The sequence below is a fragment of the Mustelus asterias genome, chromosome 3, assembly GCF_964213995.1.
Source record: "Mustelus asterias chromosome 3, sMusAst1.hap1.1, whole genome shotgun sequence".
NCBI classification, from domain to species: domain Eukaryota; kingdom Metazoa; phylum Chordata; class Chondrichthyes; order Carcharhiniformes; family Triakidae; genus Mustelus; species Mustelus asterias.
In genome coordinates, this window is record NC_135803.1 from 19,281,000 (window position 1) to 19,296,576 (window position 15,577).

The 15,577-nt window shown below is 47.1% G+C and overlaps 1 protein-coding gene across 6 annotated transcripts in view; it reads left to right on the top strand.

The window, feature by feature from the left end:
• Window positions 1–15,577, top strand: part of plod2 (procollagen-lysine, 2-oxoglutarate 5-dioxygenase 2) — a 159,986-nt gene that overhangs the window by 103,263 nt on the left and 41,146 nt on the right. For all 6 annotated transcript variants that reach the window (XR_013496418.1, XR_013496414.1, XM_078205521.1 and 3 more), the window contains exons 10-12: window positions 4,389–4,507; window positions 6,221–6,325; window positions 11,927–12,052. Coding sequence is in view for 4 of the 6 variants with exons in the window: in XM_078205521.1 (XP_078061647.1) it covers window positions 4,389–4,507; window positions 6,221–6,325; window positions 11,927–12,052 (350 nt within the window). In the remaining 2 variants the exon portion in view is untranslated. The remainder of the gene's footprint in view (window positions 1–4,388; window positions 4,508–6,220; window positions 6,326–11,926; window positions 12,053–15,577) is intronic.

Sequence of the window (15,577 nt, forward strand, 5' to 3'; positions counted from 1 at the left end):
ATTTGTCTGATTTGTAATTTTTCCCCCTCATTCACAAGCTTTGCTAGGCCTGTATCTCACCAACTGATTTCCATTGAAATACATGAGAGTGGGAAGAGCTGTCTCTACACGATTTCACATTGGATTAAATATTCCACCTGGCACAGCCAGGTTCAGACTCTGTGGGCTGAATTTTCCCACCTGAGATTTTTCTCGAGATGGCCGGACCCTTCTAAGGTCGCGAACCCAATGGCGGGAATACCAGCTGCAGTCTCCCGAGGGGCGTCCAATTAAAGTTCTGGTTTTGGGATCGCGATCCAATTCCAGGCAAAGGGTGGGTTGGAGAAGCAGGAGGGTGACTCTGGGTGTGTGATTTATAAGGGTGACTCTGGGTGTGTGATTTATAAGGGTGACTCTGGGTGTGTGATTTATAAGGGTGACTCTGGGTGTGTGATTTATAAGGGTGACTCTGGGTGTGTGATTTATAAGGGTGACTCTGGGTGTGTGATTTATAAGGGTGACTCTGGGTGTGTGATTTATAAGGGTGACTCTGGGTGTGTGATTTATAAGGGTGACTCTGGGTGTGTGATTTATAAGGGTGACTCTGGGTGTGTGATTTATAAGGGTGACTCTGGGTGTGTGATTTATAAGGGTGACTCTGGGTGTGTGATTTATAAGGGTGACTCTGGGTGTGTGATTTATAAGGGTGACTCTGGGTGTGTGATTGAATAGGGTGACTCTGGATGTGTGATTTATAAGGGTGACTCTGGGTGTGTGATTTATAAGGGTGACTTTGGGTGTGTGATTTATAAGGGTGACTCTGGGTGTGTGATTTATAAGGGTGACTCTGGGTGTGTGATTTATAAGGGTGACTCTGGGTGTGTGATTTATAAGGGTGACTCTGGGTGTGTGATTTATAAGGGTGACTCTGGGTGTGTGATTTATAAGGGTGACTCTGGGTGTGTGATTTATAAGGGTGACTCTGGGTGTGTGATTGATAAGGGTGACTCTGGGTGTGTGATTTATAAGGGTGACTCTGGGTGTGTGATTTATAAGGGTGACTCTGGGTGTGTGATTTATAAGGGTGACTCTGGGTGTGTGATTTATAAGGGTGACTCTGGGTGTGTGATTGAATAGGGTGACTCTGGGTGTGTGATTGAATAGGGTGACTCTGGGTGTGTGATTGAATAGGGTGACTCTGGGTGTGTGATTGAATAGGGTGACTCTGGGTGTGTGATTGAATAGGGTGACTCTGGGTGTGTGATTGAATAGGGTGACTCTGGGTGTGTGATTGAATAGGGTGACTCTGGGTGTGTGATTGAATAGGGTGACTCTGGGTGTGTGATTTATAAGGGTGACTCTGGGTGTGTGATTGAGTAGGGTGACTCTGGGTGTGTGATTGAATAGGGTGACTCTGGGTGTGTGATTGAATAGGGTGACTCTGGGTGTGTGATTGATAAGGGTGACTCTGGGTGTGTGATTTATAAGGGTGACTCTGGGTGTGTGATTTATAAGGGTGACTCTGGGTGTGTGATTTATAAGGGTGACTCTGGGTGTGTGATTTATAAGGGTGACTCTGGGTGTGTGATTTATAAGGGTGACTCTGGGTGTGTGATTGAATAGGGTGACTCTGGGTGTGTGATTGAATAGGGTGACTCTGGGTGTGTGATTGAATAGGGTGACTCTGGGTGTGTGATTGAATAGGGTGACTCTGGGTGTGTGATTGAATAGGGTGACTCTGGGTGTGTGATTTATAAGGGTGACTCTGGGTATGTGATTGAGTAGGGTGACTCTGGGTGTGTGATTGAATAGGGTGACTCTGGGTGTGTGATTGATAAGGGTGACTCGGGGTGTTTGCGATTTATAAGGGTGACTCTGGGTGTGTGATTGATAAGGGTGACTCTGGGTGTGTGATTTATAAGGGTGACTCTGGGTGTGTGATTTATAAGGGTGACTCTGGGTGTGTGATTTATAAGGGTGACTCTGGGTGTGTGATTGAATAGGGTGACTCTGGGTGTGTGATTGAATAGGGTGACTCTGGGTGTGTGATTGAATAGGGTGACTCTGGGTGTGTGATTGAATAGGGTGACTCTGGGTGTGTGATTGAATAGGGTGACTCTGGGTGTGTGATTGAATAGGGTGACTCTGGGTGTGTGATTTATAAGGGTGACTCTGGGTGTGTGATTTATAAGGGTGACTCTGGGTGTGTGATTTATAAGGGTGACTCTGGGTGTGTGATTTATAAGGGTGACTCTGGGTGTGTGATTGAATAGGGTGACTCTGGGTGTGTGATTTATAAGGGTGACTCGGGGTGTTTGCGATTTATAAGGATGGTTCAGCACCTTCATTGTGCCCACAGTGAGAGTGCTGCTGAGGTGTATGGGCCAAGGAAGGGGACAAGATGGAGGCTTATAACAGTTGCAGGAAATGGCGATCACGTCTTCACCACCAGCACTGTCCCTGACATCAGTCTCCAGGACACAATCATTCAGTTGCAAATGGTCTTGGGCTAATCGATTTGCACTTTCAACGTGTAAACTGCATATTGTTTTCCTGACATTCCAACCTCCTACAATGTGCACGGCCCCTGTGAATTGGAACAACAGAATCCCTACAGTGCACAATGAGGCCATTTGGCCCATTGATCCTGTACTCTCTCTCTGAAAGAACAACCCACCCAGGCCCTCCCCTCCACCCTATCCTCGTAACCCCATACATTTACCACGGCCAATCCATCCAGCCGACACATCTTTGGACACTAAGGGCAATTTAGCATGGCCAATCCACCTAACCTGCACATCATTGAACCGTGAGATGAAACCGGAGCACCCAGTGGAAACCCACACAGGCACGGGAAGAATGTGCAAACTCCACAAAGACACAGTCACCTGAGGCCGGAATTGAACTGGGTCCTTGACGCTGGGAGGCAGCAGTGCTCACCACTGTGCCACCATGTGGCCATTGGCCGGAATTCTCACAAAGAAATCCTAAGTGTCGAATCTGCGTGAAAACTGGAGTAATTCACGCTTGTTTTTTCAGTGGGAATTCAAAAGATCTCCCACTCTGTGCACTGCAGAGGCCACTAGTGTATATATCATTAAACTTCAGTGGACGGGGCCTATTCCCATTGGAGAGGCTGACAGCACAGCACTGAGTGGGCCACTGCGTATGCGCTGATCTGTCAGCGCCAAAGTCCGTGTGTGCGTAGCAGCCCGCACTGCCAGCCTCCCGAGTGCTGGCTTGCTGTATCACTGGCCAGCCCTGCGACTACCCCTCCGCACCACCCCCCCCCCCCCCCCCCCCCCCCAATGGCCCCACTCGACCATTCCCAGGCCAGAACCAAACCACCCCCCCGCCCCCGAATCTCCGGCCTCCTCCCCCACTTCCGGCCTCCCCTCCCACCCACCCCCACATCTCCAGCCCCCCCCAGATTCCCACGCCTGCAGTCCTGACCCTCCCCCCGCAATCCTGACCCCCTCAGCAGGCTGAACCCCCCTCCATCCCACCCCACCCCGATCGCTGGCCCGCCTCCTTCCCCATGGTAGGATGGGCAGTCCCGAGGTGCCCTGTGGGCATTGGCACTTTGCCCCTTGGACAGTGCCTGGGGCACAGGCTGGCACTGCCAGGATGCCAATGCCCAGGGGGAGCCCTCGTTGCCCTCCCCCCCTTCACTCCAGTGGGGTTGGGTCGCTAGTTCCGTGAAAGTGGGGAGTTACTGTAATCCCCGCTGGAGTGAACCACTCTGGTAGGCTGGGGGAGGGGCCCAGAGACTCAGAGATTCAGCCCTGGGCCGCTGATTTAATTTAGATTATGTGGAAATTAACATTTCAATGTTTGCCGTGCCTCCCCTCCAATTTCTGGCATGGAGCTGATGATGCCGGAAATCTGGCGCTAGCGGAGCGCAAACGCATGCGCCAGCTCCACGAATCGGTCGATGCGAGAATCGTTCGGGAGATTTGCAGCCAATGTGTTGGGAGTTGGGGTCCACTGGTAGAATTCAATTGCCCTTAGAAAATGGCTGCTTATTGAACAATGTCATTGGCTGTGCCTCTGCCGGCCAGGCTGCCTTCAGCGCGCAGGAACCACCCACGGGAAAAGCAGGAAGATGCCATGATATGTCAGCATTCCTGTCAGATATAACACGTTCTTGCTTTCCTCCCCGTGCCTTCCTCCAAAGGCCTGTTGAAATTCCCTGGGCCAGTCAGAACGCCTCGGACTGATTGTCTGCTTACCCATTAACATCTGTCCCAGGTCGACTGCAGAAGGCCGTGCTGTGAAATGGCTCCCTCATGACCTCTCCTTCCCACACAACTGAAGTCTCTCAGCAGCTGTTCAGTGTGTCATTTTTTCACCGCTGATTGCAAAATACGGACCATTAATTCTGCTCCTTAAACTCTGTTCTCCTCCAGGAAGTTTACCACGAGAAACATCTGCACCAGTTCTGGGAGAAGCACAAAGGTGAACTCCAAGTGAAGTTTGTGGGTCCAGAGGAAATCCTGGGCGAAGGCGATGCCAGGAATATGGGAATGTGAGTTTCTGCTTTCAAAGACTGTAACCATGGCTAAATTGGAATAGCATGATTCCAGATTGGGAATGCCCACTGCCTGCACTCATCTCCCGTGCCAAAACAAACTGGGGGGCATCGGGAATGGGAATTCTGGAATCGGGTTCTATTTGCTATTTTGGAGGGTGCACACAATATCCACAAAAAAGTTGACCCTTGACCTCTTGACTTCCACCGTTGCCATTTTGGTATGTTTCTCCTCTTGTCAGGTTTTAAATGGCAGATATAAAATTACCATTATTTTCTTAAGTTTCGAAACTAACTGTGTACTACTGACACCATCGGGTTGGTTGTTGCTGCTCAGATGGAAGTGAAAGCACAGACCCATTCGTGTCAATGTGTGTCACACCTTGAACGTGTCATAGAACCATAGAATCCCACAGTGCAGAAGGAGGCCATTCAGCCCATCGGGCCTGCACCGACAACAACCCCACCCAGGCCCTATTCCTGTAACTCCACATATTTACCCTGCTAATCCCCTGACACAAGAGTCAACTTAGTATGGCCAATCAACCTAACCAGCACACCTTTGGAATGTGGGAGGAAACTGGAGCAAACCCACGCAGACACGGGGAGAACATACAAACTCCACACTCAGTGACCCGAGGCCGGAATCGAACCCGTGTCCCTGGCGCTGTGAGGCAGCAGTGCTAACCACTGCCACCGTGCCACCCTTGGTTGTTGCTGCTCGGGTTGGAAGTGATGGCACAGACCCATTTGTGTCAATCTTAGAATCCCTACAGCACAGAAAGAGGCCATTCGGCCCATCGAGTCTGCACCGACCACAATCCCACCCAGGCCCTAGCCCCATATCCCTACATATTTACCAACTCATCCCTCTAACCTACGCATCCCAGGACACTAAGGGGCAATTTTTAGCATGGCCAATCAACCTAACCTGCACATCTTTGGAATGTGGGAGGAAACCGGAGCACCCGGAGGAAACCCACGCAGACACGAGGAGAATGTGCAAACTCCACACAGACAGTGACCCAAGCCGGGAATCGAACCCAGGTCCCTGGAGCTGTGAAGCAGCAGTGCTAACCACTGTGCCACCGTGCCGCCCCATGTCACGTGCGTCACGTGCCCCATGTCAATGTGCGTCACACCTTTGAAAGTGAGCAGAGTTATAAAGGGGCATTATCACGGAGATCGCGGCGAGTTTCTCCGGAACCAGAGGGCACGGTCTGGACCCGAAATGGCGCAAACCCAACACTAACCTTTGGGAAACATTGGCCTCGATTTTGACGGGAAAGGAAGCAGAGGTGCCTTGACAGCTGCTGGGAATCCCAGAAATACTGGGAACATGTAGATAGCCTTGAATTTGTTGGCCGGGCCTCTTCAGAACATCTTTACTCCTTTTCCCATCAAGCAGACGGTCTGATCGACCAGCAAGTTCTAAAAATATTTGCGCTTTTCAGAGAGGGAAATACAAAAGCATCAGGCGAGCAGATTTCCTTCAAAGGTTTTTGTTGGAAGTTTGAAAGTCCTTTTTTTCTATTTTTAAACTTGCCAAAATAAACATAATGACTTCAGCAAATTCTCAGTGTGGAAAAAAAGAGAACGTTATGATCATTTCCGTTACTAAGGACGGTGATTTAAAGTAGGTCAGCTTTGTGGCTACAAGAGAAGTATAATTTTACTGTCTCATACTGTCCTCTTGTATTCCCAACCTAGGGATTACTGTCGCCAAAATCCAGGATGTGATTATTACTTCAATCTTGATTCGGATGTTGTATTGACAAACCCAGATACACTGAAGCTTTTAATTGAGCAAAACAGGTAACAAGTTTACAGATTAATGTTTTAGTTGTGTGCTGGTTAAGGTGGATTCGCTGTAAAACTCGTACTTTTTTTTACTCATGGGCTGCTGAGTGGAAATAAGGTAACATATTCACAATCCTAACATAGAAACATAGAGGGTAGGAGCAGGAGGAGGCCATTTGACCCTTTGTGTCTGCTCCGCCATTCGTTACGATCATGGCTGATTGTCCCACTCAATAGCCTAATCCTGCTTTCTCCCCATAACCTTTGATCCCATTGGCCATTAAACATTAGTTTTTTTTAAAATTGTCATCTTTTTGTAGCCACATCCGTGAATTGTGATCCAAACCTGGAATGGTTGAGTCAAAAAATGACACTTGCACCGTAAGCAGTTTATCATGTCGTGATCCCTTAATTACAGAAAAATTCCTTAAGTACAGAAAAAAGTGCCAATAATCAGTTGAGACTGATCAAGCACTCAGAAGCTGATTTTTAACTAGCCCAATGATTCTCCCCGCCACCAACCCTTACCTGGAAGTTTTTTTTATTCGTTCATGGGATGTGAGCCTCACTGGCTGGGCCAGCACTTATTGCCCATCCCCAGTTGCCCTTGAACTGAATGGCTTGCTGGGCCATTTCAGAGGGCAGTTAAGAGTCAACCACATTGCTGTGGCTCTGGAGTCACATTTAGGCCAAGTAAGGATGGCAGATTTCTTTGCCTAAAGGACATTAGTGAACCAGATGGGCTTTTCTGACAATGGTTTCTTGGTCATCAGTCAATTCTTAATTCCAGATATTTTTTATTGAATTCAAATTCCACCCTCTGCCATGGCAGATTCGAACCCGGGTCCCCAAAACATGAGCAGAGTTTCTGAATTAATAGTCGAGTGATAATGCCACTAGGCCATCGCCTCCTTGTGAGCGGAAGCAGTTAAAGTGAGGTCCTTCACTCGAGCTTCCCTGATCCCATGTCAAGTCCTGATATTAACTATGCCTCACTATTTGAGCAGTGGGTATGAAGCCACAATGATCAGTGCACTGTTTAGATGTGAGAGCCCAAGGACACCATCAAGTCCAGAACTGCATTTTTGGTTTGCGACCCAAGCGTGGGAGCAGTGACAGATTTCTCATCAGGCCAAACTTGTAAGCATGCAGGTGCAGCAGGTGGTAAAGAAGGCAAATGGCATGTTGGCCTTCATTGCGAGAGGTTTTGAATACAGGAACAGGGATGTGTTGTTGCAATTATACAGGGCCTTGGTGAGGCTACACCGAGAGTATTGTGCAGTTTTGGTCTCCTTTTCTGAGTAAGGATGTTCTTGCTCTTGAGGAAGTGCGGCGAACGTTTACCGGAGATAGCAGGACTGATTTATGAGGAGAGATTGACTAGGTTAGGATTGTTTTTGCTGGAGTTCAGACGAATGAGGGGGGATCTCATTGAGACTTATAAAATTCTAACAGGACTAGACAGGGTAAATGCAGGGAGGATGTTCCCGATGGTGGGAGTGTCCAGAACCAGGAGTCACCGTCTGAGAATTTGGGGTCGACCATTTAGGACAGAGATGAGGAGATATTTCTTCACCCAAAGAGTGGTGAGCCTGTGGAATTCATTACCACAGGAAGTAGTTGATGCCAAAACTTTGAATGTATTCAAGAGGTGGCTGGATATAGCACTTGGGGCAAATGGGATCAAAGGTTATGGGGAAAAAGCAGGACCAGGCTATTGAGTTGGATGGTCAGCCATGATTGTGATAAATGATGGAGCAGGCTCGAAGGGCCAAATGGCCTCCTCCCACTCCTATCCTCAAAAAAAATGATGGATCTTGTGAGATAGAAGTGGAATCATGGAATGGTCACAGCCCAGAAGGAGGCCATTCGGCCAATCATGCCCATGCTGGTTCTCAGCATGAGCAACTCCATCTAGAACCATTTCCCTTTTCCCCGTAACGCATCAATTTTTTTCTCTTCCCTTAATTATCTAATTCTCTTTTGAAGATCTTGATTGAATCTACACTCCCAGGCAGTGCATTCCAGATCCTAACAAATCATTGTTAAAAAAGATTTTCCTCAACTTGTTGCTTCATTTGCCAGACACCTTAAATCAGTGCCCTCTGCTCCTTGGTCCTTTTCCCCCGTGGAAATATTTTTTCTTCATATATTCGGTCCAGACCCCTCATCGTTCTGATCACCTCGATTGAACTTCCTCCTAATGTCTTCTTCTTCAAGGAGGACAGCCCCAGCTTCTCCAATCGAAACTGGAGTTCCTCATCCCTGGAACCATTCCCGGGAAGCTTTCCTGCACCCCCTCCGCATCCTTCCTTAGAGAAAGTCAAATCGGAATATTTGCTCAATGACAAGAGACCAGCAGCAGCGGAGGAGCAAAGGGATTTGGGTTTACATAGCTGAGGGCTGATGTAACAGCTGTTTAAACAGAAAAACATTTCTGTAGCTTCGATGGAAAGAAACTATTTCCTCTTGTGCGGGAATCTAGAATGAGGAGGTGTAATCTTAAAATTAATCTGACAGTGAATCAGGCAGCACCTTTCACACAGAATTCAATGGAATCCTGGAATGCTGTCCAAAAAGTTCTGGAAACCGGATCATTTGAAACTTTTAAGAGAGAGATCGATTGATTTTTGCAAGGAGGGGAATGAAGGAACAGGGAAACAAAGTGGACAAATATGTTAGAGGTATAGAATGGCAGAACAGGCTTAAGGGGCTGAATGGCTTACACTTGTTCCTTTGTTCCTGCTTAGTTTAAATAGCTGCCTATTTTCAGAAAGTTATTTCTAAATATACCTTAATTTATTTTTGTCAATCTTTTTGGCAGAGGCGATGGCCTAGTAATATTATCGCTTAGACTATTTATCTAGAAACTCAGCTAATGTTTTGGGGACCTGGGTTCGAATCCCGCCACGGCAGGTGGTGGAATTTGAATTCAATTTTTTAAAAATCTGGAAATAAGAATCTACCGATGACCATGGAGCAATTGTCGATTGTCGGAAAAACCCGTCTGGTTCACTAATGTTCTTGTAGGGAACCAAATCTGCCGTCCTTACCTGGTCTGGCCTACATATGACTCTAGAGCTACAGCAATGTGGTTGACTCTCAACTGCCCTCTGAAGTGGCCCAGCAAGCCACTCAGATCAAGGGCAATTAGGGATGGGCAATAAATGCTGGCCAGCCAGCGATGCCCATGTCCCATGAATAAAAAAAATTCCAGTTTGCGGTGGCTCACTTTCCCAATAGATTATCAATATTTGCCATGTAGCATTTGGCGATTTACTTGTTCCAGCCAGTCAGAAAAGAGTGTAAGTTTTTAAACTCGGACTAACATTCTCTTCAATGCACATTAACCCCTTTGAATTCGTACAATCGCATCCCATTTTCTTCATGCTTCTGATCAAATGTAAAACAGGATGAAAACCTGGTGCGACCATTTTCAATGCATTGCATTCTCCATCTGCCTTTTCTTCCTTTGCGAGATCTCTTCAGTTAGTTTACATGTTCCTGCCCCACCCAGTGGACGCCAAACACTTTAGGTTTCCTTACTCCTGGAGTAAGGGCAGCACGGTGGCACAGTGGTTAGCACTGCTGCCTCACAGCATCAAGTACCTGGGTTCGATTCCTGGCTTGGGTCACTGTCTGTGCAGTCTGCACGTTCTCCCCGTGTCTGCATGGGTTCCTTCCAGGTGCTCCGGTTTCCTCCCACACTCTAAAAGAGTTGGCTAAGTGTATTGTCCATGCTAAATTCTCCCTGTGTACCCGAACAGGTTCTGGGGTGTGGCGACTAGGTGATTTTCACAGTAACTTAACTGCAGTTGACTCACCTGATGAAGGAGCAGCGCTCCAAAAGCTTGTGCTTCTACGTAAACCTGTTGGACTTTAATCTGGTGATGTGGAGCTTCTTGCAGTGTTAACATAGGCCTACTTGTGGCGCTAATTAATAAACTTTCGAACTCTGGTGAATGAACTAAAATTCCGTGCCCCAGATGTGTGAACTGAGCAGAGTTATTACCAGCTTGGCTATACTTAGTCCAATGGGACAGCCTTTTCCTGGCAGCCCCATCCGTTTGAAATGCCAACTTTTCGATAATTCAGTCGACCCAAACACAACAGTCGGCAAGATTGGACATTGAATCGGGACTGCATTTAATTGAAGCTACACCGACAAGATCAATGTCTTTTAATTAAACTAATGACTGTGTTATTGCAATGACTTTAATCAGGCCATTGAAGTTTGCCTATTGGAGTGCGAACTCTCTTAAGGGGCCAGTTGATGGGCCAATCAGGGAGACTTTACTTTATATATAACCAGGAGTGTCAGTTCCTCTGGCAGTCCCGAAGGTATTCTGCTGACTGCCAGTGCTCTGTGTGCTGCTATTGGAATTGAAAATAAATGGATTCTAGTGAAGGGACTTCTGCTTCTGTCAACTTATCACAATTATATTTCAATGCAATAAGCATTTAAAAAGCTTAAGGCAATCAACCTGGGCTTTTTAAATGTTGATTTAATTTACACCACCTGAGGTACAATAAAGTTGTGTTGTAAAAGTGCTCATGAAATTAAGTGCAGAATATTGGAATGTTGAACTGGACTCTCCACATTGCCTGATACAAAGGCTGTTTTGAATTAGTCAGTCAAATTCAATGCAGTGGGACAAAAGCTAAATATTGCGGATGCTGGAATCTGAAACGAGCAGAAAATGCTGGAAAAACTCAGCAAGTCTGGCAGCATCTGTAGAGAGAGATAATATAATTGGCATTTCAAGTCCATATAACTCTTCTTCATGGCTCTAGGGTGAGATTCTCAGAGTCCGTTTTATGTGGGCACAAGTTCTGTTACGACCGCTAAAACTCGCAAGGGAGTCGTAATGGGATTTTATAGAAACCCTTCAGTGCAGAAGGAAGCCATTCAGCCCATCGAGTCTGCACCGACAACAATCCCACCCTATTCCCATCATCCCACCTATTTATTCCACTAAACCCTCTAAACTACGCATTCCGAGACACTACGGGGCAATTTAGTACGGCCAATGCACCTAACCCGCACATCTTTGGACTGTGGGAGGAAACCGGAGCTCCCGGAGGAAACCCACGCAGACTCTGCTCAGACAGTGACCCAAGCGGGGAATCGAACCCGGGTCCCCGGCGTTGTGAGGCAGCGGTGCTACCCACTGTGCCACCGTGCCGCCCATAAAGGTGACTGGCCAGTACGGAGATCGAACCCGTGACCTTGGCATTATCAGCACCACGAGAGCTTGTGTGGCTTTTACTACCAAATAAACCTGTTGGACTTTAACCTGGTGTTGTTAAACTTCTTACTGTGATTATCAGCACCATCAGGCGATGAATAAATCTGCAAAAGAGGAAAATGAGTTCTTAAAATGATTTTGGGCGGGATTTTCCGGCCACGTTCACCCCAAAACTGGAAAATCCCACCAGAGATCTGTGCACCTCCCCCCCTGCCCCAACCCGTCTGTTACAATTCCCGGGGGGGGGGTGGGGAGGAGGACGGGACGGGAAAGTCCTTCCCCCGCCTCCAAACTGTCAAATGTTTCACCCAAATTGATTGCAAAGTGATTTTTTTTGGTTAATCATCATTTCTCTCTGCCCTAATAGGAGGATAATTGCACCAATGATTACTCAGTATAAAAAGCTGTGGTCCAATTTTTGGGGTGCGTTAACTCCAGATGGTTACTATGCACGCTCCGAGGATTATGTTAATATTGTCGAAGGAAATCGAGTGTAAGTTTCTTTCATTGTCATCCTGTACGAAAAGCTGTTTAAAGTGTGGCTTTAAGTTATCAGTTATTGAATATAGTGACAGATACAACTAAAACATAAGGCTGGACTTCACAGGGTGCCACGGCCCCTGTCCATCCTGGTTAAAACGTCGGGAGGGTGTGGAGGAGCCCATCCACAATCCCCGAGGCTGCCCCGCCGGAGTTTAATGCTGGGAGCCAGGTTCATTGCTCTGAGGCAAAACTTCCACCCTATCTCAGGAGGAAGTCTTGCCTTAAGAGAGCTGATGGTTAATTGGATGGCTAACAGGTCTATGGTGGCCAGCTTAGAATGGTGGCCAGCGCTGGGACTACAGGCATTCTGCCGAGGAGCTGGGGTTTGGGGTCTCACTGAGAATGGCAGTGGGGAGTTGGGGGCGGGTTGGTGGCTCAAGAGGCCGGAAGAGAATCCCTACAGTGCAGAAGAGACCATTCAACTCATCAAGTCTGAACCGACTCTCTGACAGAATATCTTACTCAGCTTCCCGAAACCTCCCCCCCCCCCCCCCCCCGCCCACCACCTCCATATCCCTGGAATCCCTCACATTTCTCATGGCTAATCCATCTAATCTACACATCGTGGGACACTAAGAGGCAATTTAGCATAGCCAATCCAGCTAACCTGCACATCTTTAGATTGTGCGAGGAAACCCAGAGGAGACCCATGCAGAGACAAGGAGAACGTGCAAACTCCACACAGACAGTCACCCAAGGCCGGAATTGAACACGGGTCCCTGGAGCTGTGAGGCAGCCATGCTAACCACTGTGCCACCGTGCCACTTTTGTGGTCCTCCCCTTGCCCGCCACCTGCTAAAGCTGCTAGACTTCCCGCATTACATGCCCCACACACCCCTCCTCTGCAGCAGCAAGGTGAGACCCTTAAGTGACCAGTAATTTATCAATGGTTCAAAGGTGGATAGGTCCTCCGCAACCCACCACTCTTCACCCCCCCCACCCCCACCCCCCCCCCCCCCCCCCGCCTCCCCACCTCCATGACATTTCTAGAGAGGTTGGGTACGGGTGGGTAAGTGGCAGGATGGCCACCTGCCAGATTTTACTTGTCCTGCTACGTCTTCACACCTATCGGCCAGAGGAACATAACATCCGGCGTAAATTTGGGGGAAGAGACTTCAGGAAATTGCTCGGAAGCATCACCTAGTGGTCAGACCTCTAAACTACACTGACATTTGACACTGCAAAAATGAGAGGAGATGTTAACATAACAATTCAGAACAGAAAATGTGGGAACGAACATGTGAATTGCCCAGATGTTCAAATGGATGCAGAAATATTATTTGAAAGATTAATATAAATGAAATGTGCTTTTGAAGTGAAATTGTTTGTTGTGTGTTCTATTGCCCAGTCTGCTCACCTCCTACGCTGCCTATCATTGGCCATCCCTGGTGGCTGGTACTTGGCCCTGGTGGCTGTTTTCCAATTGTGACAGCAATAGGCAGCATGATGTTTTGCCACAAAGAGCATCACCTTCCTGTTCTCATCCCTCACCCCCATACAGTTTTCAGCGGAGTTTACTGAATAACCCTCCATTGCGGTAACCTTGAACCTTCTTTTCTCTCGACATCCCTTTTGAAATATTGGGGTTATACTAGCTACCCTCCAACCTGTAGGAACTCTTCCAGAGTCTTAGAAGATGACTACCACTGCATCCATTATATCTATGTCCTCAGTACTAGAGATGTAAAGTCAACCATGACATGGCTGGTAGATCGAACCAAGGCAGGATTTTCTCAGTTAATGGTAGGGTGTTGGGGACAGTTACAGAACAAAGAGATCTAGGGGTACAGGTTCATAGCTCCTTGAAAGTTGAGTCACAAGTGGACAGGGTGGTGAAGAAGACATTTGGCATTAAAGCAAATTACTGCGGATGCTGGAATCTGAAACCAAAAGAGAAAACGCTGGAAAATCTCAGCAGGTCTGGCAGCATCTGCAAGGAGAAAAAAGAGCTGACGTTTCAAGTCCAGATGACCCCTTGTCAAAGCTTTGTCAAAGACATTCGGCATGCTTGGTTCCATTGGTCAGAACATTGAATACAGGAGTTGGGATGTCCTCTTGAAGTTGTACAAGACATTGGTAAGGCTACACTTGGAATACTCTGTACAGTACTGGTCACGCTATTATAGAAAGGATATTATTAAGCTAGAAAGGGCGCAGAAAGATTTACTAGGATTCTGCCAGGACTTGATTGTTTGAGTTATAAGAAGAGGCTGGTTAGACTGGGACCTTTTTCCTGGAGTGTAGGAGGCTTAGGGGTGATCTTATAGGGGTCTATAAAATAATGAAGGACATAGATAAGGCATCTTTTCCCAAAGGTAGGGGAGTCTAAAACTAGAGGGCATAGGTTTAAGGTGAGAGGGGAAAGATACAAAAGGGTCCAGAGGGTCAATTTTTTTCAGTGTCTGGAACGAGCAGCCAGGGGTAGGAGTAGAGGCGGGTACAATTTTGTCTTTTAAAAAGCATTTAGACAGTTACGTGGGTAAGATGGGTATAGAGGGATATGGGCCAAACGCAGGCAATTGGGACTAGCTTAATGGTTTAAAAAAAGGGCGGCATGGACAAGTTGGGCCGAAGGGCCTGTTTCCATGCTGTAAACCTCTATGACTCTATGACATATTGAATGGCGGAGCGGGCTCGAGGGGTTGAATTGCCTACTCTCACTCCTAATTCCTATGTTCCTACAACTTTCAAGTCAGATGGTACATTTAAGATAATACTTGCTTTTTGTCCAAACATCACATGATTTAAAAACTGTTTTCCCTTTTATATTGCAATAGCAATCTCATTACCACGTAGTGCAAATTAAAATTTCTACCCTAAGAGCAAAATACTGCAAATGCTGGAAGACTGAAATAAAGCCAGAAAATGCTGAAATACTCACCAAGTCATGTCGTATCCGTGAGGAGGGAAACAGAGTTAACATTTCAGGTCAATGATCTTCTGTCAGAGCTGGAAAAGGTTCGGGATTTAGCAGGTTTTAAATACAGAGGTGGGGGAGAACCAAAAGGAAGACCTATGATAGACTGGAAACTGGGAAGGATTAAATGACAGAAGGGCTGATGGGGAATGTCAAAAGGCGATGGTAACTGGACAAGTCAAGAAACAAGTGAGTTTAGGGAGAGGGATACATGGCAAAAGCAGTATCATCATCAACAGTTGCCGCCTGAAACAGGAATAACTCAGAAAAATAGGAGCGGAGATTATGATCTGAAATTGTCCAGGTGTGTAAAATGTCCAATTGTGAGATGAGCTGTTCCTCAAGCTTCCACTCTGACAAATAGCACCACATCTTTTGATTAGACATTGTAAAACCTTCCAGATGCAAAATTGAGTTGCACAATTTCAGATCATAACCTGTGCCCTCATTATTTTCCCCTCATTATTGGGTTTCTTTAAAAATGCTTTTGGAGGCAGATATTGATGATTCTGCTTTTCCATTCACAGCTAACTGGCATCCATCTCTTGTTTCTTGATT